The following is a 6,604-nucleotide window of genomic DNA, read 5'->3' on the forward strand; positions in this document are numbered from 1 at the left end:
CCCAGGATGTGCACATCTGGCTGCGAACCCCCCAGCCTGGGTCTCCCAAAGGGCTCTGCCCCTCCTGCACCATGCCAGTGGGGATCCCGTGGGGCTGCCTGGCCTGGCCGCTCCCAGGAGCATTCGCTGATGCGGTGACCTACAGGCGTGCCAGCCGCAGGGGACGCGGGGCTGCGCCTGGGCGCCTCGAGGGGGCTGGCCCCGCTCCCCGGGTGGGTGGGTGAAGCTGCCTTTTTCTTCCAGAAGAAGCCGTGAACGAGGTGAAGCGCCAGGCGATGTCGGAGGTGCAGAAAGCAGTGGCAGAGGCCGAGCAGAAGGCGTTTGAGATGATTGCCTCTGAGAGGGCTCGGATGGAGCAGACTATAGCGGACGCCAAGCGCCAGGCCACTGAGGATGCTTTCTTGGTGATAAACGAACAGGAGGAGTCTACAGAGGTAAGGTGTCAGGGACACCCTACATGGGGTCTTTCAGAGACTCACAAAGTCTCCAGGCCCTGCCCAGCTGTGACCCGGAGCCTGCAGGTCCCCCATCCCTTTTCCTTTTGGAAGTCTCTTTCCAATCAATAACTAAAGGGATGCACTGATTCCATAAAAAGAACCCTTTTGATTTTAATTTTGCTGGCAGGGGAATTGGCCTAAATGGCATCTGCGGCACCTGCGTGTGCACAGCAGCCACATGAAGGCACTGCTGGGCACCGTGAGCTGGACCCAGTGTAATGAACAGGGATTTCTTGGGATTGAGGGAGGTGTGGAAGCAAAGGGAAAGAGAATACCAGTAGGCTGAGCTCTCCGTTTAGCTCAGAAATCTGCTGTTGTCGGGTACTTGATCTGTGCAAAACAGGAGGCGCTGTTTGTGGGCTTTAAAATAGCGCAGGGTAGAAGCCAGGCTGCAGGTAAAGCTACGTATACCTGACGGTCTGTGCTGCACCCTGTGTCAGTGCAGACCAGCCTGGTGCACATACGTTGTCTGGGATGATGTTGTTTCACTGGCTCCTGAAACACGGGCTGGGGCAGTGTGTGGCCACCTCATCTCCAGAAACAGGCTCCCCGCGTCCCCTGCTGCACTGCTCCCATTCCTGCAGGGATAGGTGGGAAGCGTCGGTGCGGGGTGGCTGTCCCTGTGTTACAGAAAATCTCGTAAAGCCTAACAAGACTTCTTTCACTTTGGAAAAGAAGGGATGACTCTTAGTTTGTCTTAGCTGCTGGATGGGTGTCTTTTAGAGAATTTATTTCTACTCCTCAGTTATTAATTACCTGCACTGTTGCTTAACTGGAAGCTCTTTTGTTAAGCTTTGGAGATCTCAGCTGTACAGGGCAAGGAGAATTTCATGTCTGATCCCTGCGCTGCCATGTCCCGTCCATGTGCGGTTTGCTTGTTTCAATTTCTTTGCACAAATGCAAGAGCAGAGGCTTTGTTTCTGCCGAGCAAAAATCTGATGGGAATGTGGAGTTCATGTCTGCTGGGACCGCGTGGGCAGCCAGTCCATTTCCCTCTGCTGCGGGGTTTCAGTCCACCCTGCTGACGGGGGCTCGGGAATCTCTGGTGCCAGGGTCCCCGTGCACAGCAGGAGCTGTGTAAATACTAGGCACTCTTACAGAAAGGTGTGTCGATACTCTGATCTTTCCCAATTAAATCACTGAAGGTTGAATGCAGCAGTTGGTAAACATGTGATGGGAGTGGGTGGAACTGCTCAGGAAGCCATGGAAGAGATGAGACAAGCAATGATTTTTCCGTAGGGGAATACCAGAGGAGTGTCCTTCTCCTCCAGCCATCCCGGGGAGCAGTGCAGGACCTCGAGAGCAGCTGAGCATCCCCCCACCAGCACGTTCCCATTCAAGCCCCAGAGCCTTTCTCTAAATGCCATGTTGAAAAGCTGTCATGTGTTCTGGCATGCTGTGTAACCTTTGAAATACAGTTTTAAAACACCGCTCAAAGTGTAAACAGCTGTAAAACAGTCACCCGGTTTTCCAAGAGTTACCACAGGCTTCGCTAGGAGGTTTTTTTGGTCACGAGCCCTGCTTCTGGAAGGCTGAGGAGCCTTGGGGGGATGATGCACTGGTTCTGGAGTGGCTCCGCTCCTGGCCAGCTCGCTTTGGCACTTTGCTGCCAGCCTGTAAATCATCACCAGGAGCTGGTGGCTCTGGTGCAGAGCCTGGGAGGGGGGATTCTCCTGCCCATCCCTGCAACAGAGCTGTCCTGATACAGCCCAGCATCTCCCGCCACCCCGCCTTGCTATTTCGACAGCTTTTTGCTTGTGGTGGCAGGAGCGGTGGCCAGCCCCAGGTGCCCCTGCGGGCAGGACTAGAGGCAGGCAGGCTCCGGCGGAGGCTGCTTTTCCACAGCTGAACCTGCCCTCCCCAGTATGGGGTTGCTAACATGCAAGTCCAGCTGCAGGAAAGCTAATCCGCCCGCTCCCCTCCTCGGAGCAGCTGCAGCCGCAGCTCCCGGCGCTGGCCCCTTGCCCCCGTGCTGGTGAGGAAGCGGTGGCACGCTGTAAGCCCACCAGCTGATGCCTCTCCCGGCGGCCAGAGGGGCTTTGCTCCACTTCCAGATTGAAGCTCAGGCTCTGGCAGTGCTTCCACCTGGCTGGGAAGCTTTCAAATGAGCTTTTTCTTTTCCAAATTAGCCTGCTCCAACCTCTTGTGCAGCTAGGCAGGGTGCAAAGCAAATGGTGCCTGTGCAGCACGCTGTAATCCCTGTGGAGAGCACTTGGCTGGGAGCAATACTAAAATAGAGCTGCTTAAAACAGGAAATAAAAAGACCGAATAGCAGCATCTGCAGTGTGATTTTTAGTCCTCGCCTGCTGTTTCCTCTATGCGTTTGGGTGGATCTAGGGGAGAGGATGTGACCGTGCAGTCTGGCAGGCAGTTTTGGGCAGAGCAAAGGAGTAGGAGTTTGTACCCTTGGCAAAGAGCTGTGAAAATAGCAGGAATTAACAGATCACTCATTTTAATATTACTAAATCTGGGCCAGAGGGGGATGAACCGTCCCCTTCAGAGCTCTTGAGTCAGCACCGTCCTGCAGCTCTTGGAAACTAAACCCGTTTTAAAATGCAGTGTCTTTGGTCTTGCAGAGTTGCTGGAACTGTGGTCGCAAAGCCAGCGAGACATGCAGCGGCTGCAACATTGCCCGGTACTGCGGCTCCTTCTGCCAGCACAAGGACTGGGAGAGGCACCACCGAATCTGCGGGCAGGGCCTGCACGGCCAGAGCAAGCCGCTGGCTCTGCCCACGGGCCGGTCGGCAGCTGCTACCGTCAAGAGCCTCGACGGCGTGCCCAGCCCAGCCCTCGAGAAGACTTCGGCGACCACCTCCCGGTCCTCCACCCCAGCATCCGTGACAGCAATAGATACGAACGGACTCTAAAGGGGAAGTTTTGGTTCACTCCATTTGATCAGTTTCTCTGGTTTTTTTTTAAGCTGAAAAGAAAAAACCCTGCAGCAACTTGTATTACTTGACACATTTGACACATTGCGTCACCTCCTCGGAGTGCCGACACTCAGGCTTTGCCATCTCATTCTGCCTTTTTCTCTCGTGGCTCGTGGAGAACTCAGGTGAGCCCTGCCCTCCGTGCCTGTCTCTGCTGCAGGGGGGTACCAGAGCATCATTCAGGACCTGGAGGACACTGGGCCACTTGCTCAGGGGGACCTGCACTCGGCGGAGAGGGCTGCCAGCACACGCAGGAGATGCTCAGCGTGTGGTGCCCGACCAGGGAGCCCTGTCTGCAGGCGTCAAACGTGCTCAAGCTCATTTCTTGAGGTGTCTGAGCCGCCGCCTCCTTCAGCCACCTTTCTTCTATAACATGCATCAGTTTTTTTTCCCTTGCTCCCAGACAGCGGTGTCCCAGATGGCCGTGCTGGCCGGCTGTTGCTGTGAACAGACCAGAGCTGATCTCCCAGCAGGAGCATCGTGTCCTCTACTGCAACGGCAGAAGCTGAGCCCACTGCTCTCCTCCTGCCTGCAGGTTGGCAGCTGATGATTGCAGGGACAGAGAGGATTTGTCTGCTCTAAACCAAATGTCAGAACCAGGGAGGTACAGACAGTCGCTTCTGGATGGCCTGGTTTTAATCCTGTTTTGTGATGGGACAGACAGTTGCGTGTTACCTTGGGTGGGACCTTTGCTGAGGGGAAGTGTTCAGAGCAAGTCTGGATGGGTTGTGGGCAGTTACTGCCCTTTCCACCCGGGTAGTGTTGTTTTTCTATGCAGGAAGTGTTGAGTTTGGGTTTTTTTCACTGCATGGAAATTGTTGGTTTGAGAGTTACTGCCATTGTTTTTAACCACAGAGATCCTCACGATTGCGATGGGTTATTTATGGTCTGTTCTCTCAACATGCGTTGGCCAAACTATTAAAATGAATGGAGGACTTGCAGTCCTACATCGGTTCTTACCCCCAGCCCCAGGGAGCTCCTGCGGTGCTGCTCCAAGGCCAGCTGTGCTCCTCCCTGCAGGGATGCACAGGGATGCGCAGCCACCGCTGCCTCATCCAGCCTTCAGAGACTGTCCCGAGAATGCAGGCTTGGAGAGTGAGGTCCCACAGGGATGCCGTGGTCAGCCTGGGAAGAGCCATCGCTTGGGGAGTCCCTGCTGGGGCGTGGAAGGAGGGATCCAGGGCAGTGCAAACCCTGTGTCAGGGCACAGCAGGCTCATCTCGGATGCTTCACGGAGGTCATCAGAGGCGCAGCCCATGGGAGCGATGGGCATGTGCCATCCGAGAGCTGCCCCGATTTCCCACGCTGCACGCAAATGGGCTCTAGAAAAACATCCATTCAGCAAAGCCGTGTTTCCATGACTGTTTTTGTGTGATTGCTGGGCTGGAGCCCAATGAGGCGAGTAATTCCCAAATTATTTTTGATCACTTTTTCAATTGGAGGTGAATAATGAAGATATAATGAATCATCATTGAGTTTGCAGTGGTGCTGCTGGCTGCCTGGGGATAAACCGGCAACCCCCTGAAGCACCGCCGTCCCCGAGGGAAAGCTGGAAGCGGCTGTCGCGGGCTAGGGCCGGCGATTCCCGAGTCTGCAAGGTTTTATTATGCAAAAAAGCCACGAAGTTGGCTGGTGTTCAAGATGGCTCTCGAGTGGCAGTTGGGAGCATCTCCCCTGTGTCCCCCAGGAGCCGGGGCTGCCGGCTGCAGCAGAGCCCTTTGCCACGGACGCGGCTCCTGGGTGCTGTGCCGCTGGGATTAGGGCAGCCCTGAATGGGGGTGGCACTCGAGCCACCCTGACCCGCAGCAGCCACAGGATGGTGTCCCCCAGCCTGGAGGTGTTTACCCCAGGAGAGACGGGGGGAGGCCGAGTCCCGATCTGCGGCAGCCCCGGGCTGCCCTGCCTGCTGCGCCCGTCGCCGAGCTCCTGGGAAGCTCCGGCTCTGTCCCTGCCGCTTCGGCAAAGCTTAACAAGGTTTGTGGTGCCCACGCTGGCAGCATGGAGGAGGACACCCCACTCCTGTCCTGCCGCACGGGGACAGCACGAATCCGGAGCAGCCTCAGGTAAATAACGGCTGGTTGTGATGCTGCATCTGACCTAACACTGTGGGTCAGCGGCGGCCGGCGGCCACGAGGGCTGGTGCAGAGTGAAGAGCAAGGCAGGGCTGGAAGAAATTGCTTGTAAATAGATTGTCTTCCATAATTCTCATGCAACTTTGATGGCAGTGTATTAAAATTAACCCCTGTGTAAATGAATTAAATACTAACAGTCATGATTAGAATGATTGCTTTTTTTTTTTCTCACATGGAATGATAAATATGAAATTTGGACATGGGAAGACATTAGGTTGAGGTTTCTATTTTTTTTGACATTTAATTCTGTAATAGAAATTTGTTACTTCATTCCTGTGCATAACTTATTTAATGTACTGTATAAAGGAACCCAAACTGATACAGATGTATTTAGTTTGTTCTACTCAAAAGTAGTCAATAAAAAGACTATATTCATCATACAGCTTCCCCTCCTCCTCCAAGGTTCTGCAGTGCTCAGGCTGCTGTTGGGGCTCCTGCAGGATGCTGTCGTGCCGTGGCCTCAGCCAGGGGAGCTGCAGGGACAAAAACTGCCTCCCCTGTGGTGGTGAAGCTGCTGGGGAGCAAACGCAGGCAGAGCTGCCATTCAGCCCCATATTGGGTAATTTTGGATTTCTTTGGGTTCATGTCTAAATATGTTTTTTCTAAGCTTTTTTTTTTTAATTTGAGCACAGAACAGCCTGCAAGGTGCGGTGCCAGCCCTGTGTGTGTCCCAGCCCCGTGAGGATGCCATTGCCCACACCTTTGCCTAATCTGAGGATTTCAGTCTCCAGGCTGCTGCAAACAGTAATTAAGAAATCCAAAATGGGGCCAAACGCCATGCTAGTCCGGGGAGGCTGGTGGAGCGCCCTGCAGCCAGCCGAGCTGGCAGCTCAGGAGAGGCAGAGCCCGCTGCAGCCCTGCCCTTTGTGGGTGCCCATCTCCAACCACCCCGGCTGGGCCTGGCTCCTGTGGCAGGGGGCTGCATCACGGCAAATTGTGGCTTTGGCCAGGGAACTGAGCAGTTATCAATAATTAGATAAATAACTGGGTGCTGGGAGGGTAGGTCCTAGATGGGGACTGGGTCTGAGCTGGCATCAGCAGCTGC

At 54.8% G+C, this 6,604-nt stretch overlaps 1 protein-coding gene across 5 annotated transcripts in view; it reads left to right on the forward strand.

Annotated features, from left to right (window-relative positions):
• CBFA2T2 (CBFA2/RUNX1 partner transcriptional co-repressor 2) overlaps positions 1-5,939 on the forward strand; it is a 66,078-nt gene extending 60,139 nt beyond the window's left edge. For 4 of the 5 annotated variants that reach the window (XM_055813850.1, XM_055813853.1, XM_005229282.4 and 1 more), the window contains exons 10-11: positions 244-434; positions 3,074-5,939. In XM_055813850.1, coding sequence (XP_055669825.1) covers positions 244-434; positions 3,074-3,364 — 482 coding nt within the window. In that variant the 3' untranslated portion in view covers positions 3,365-5,939. The remainder of the gene's footprint in view (positions 1-243; positions 435-3,073) is intronic. The other variant, XM_055813851.1, reaches the window with a different exon arrangement.
• Positions 5,940-6,604: the final 665 nt, after the last annotated feature.

Source organism: Falco peregrinus, chromosome 9 (assembly GCF_023634155.1).
Source record: "Falco peregrinus isolate bFalPer1 chromosome 9, bFalPer1.pri, whole genome shotgun sequence".
Taxonomy (NCBI): Eukaryota; Metazoa; Chordata; class Aves; order Falconiformes; family Falconidae; genus Falco; species Falco peregrinus.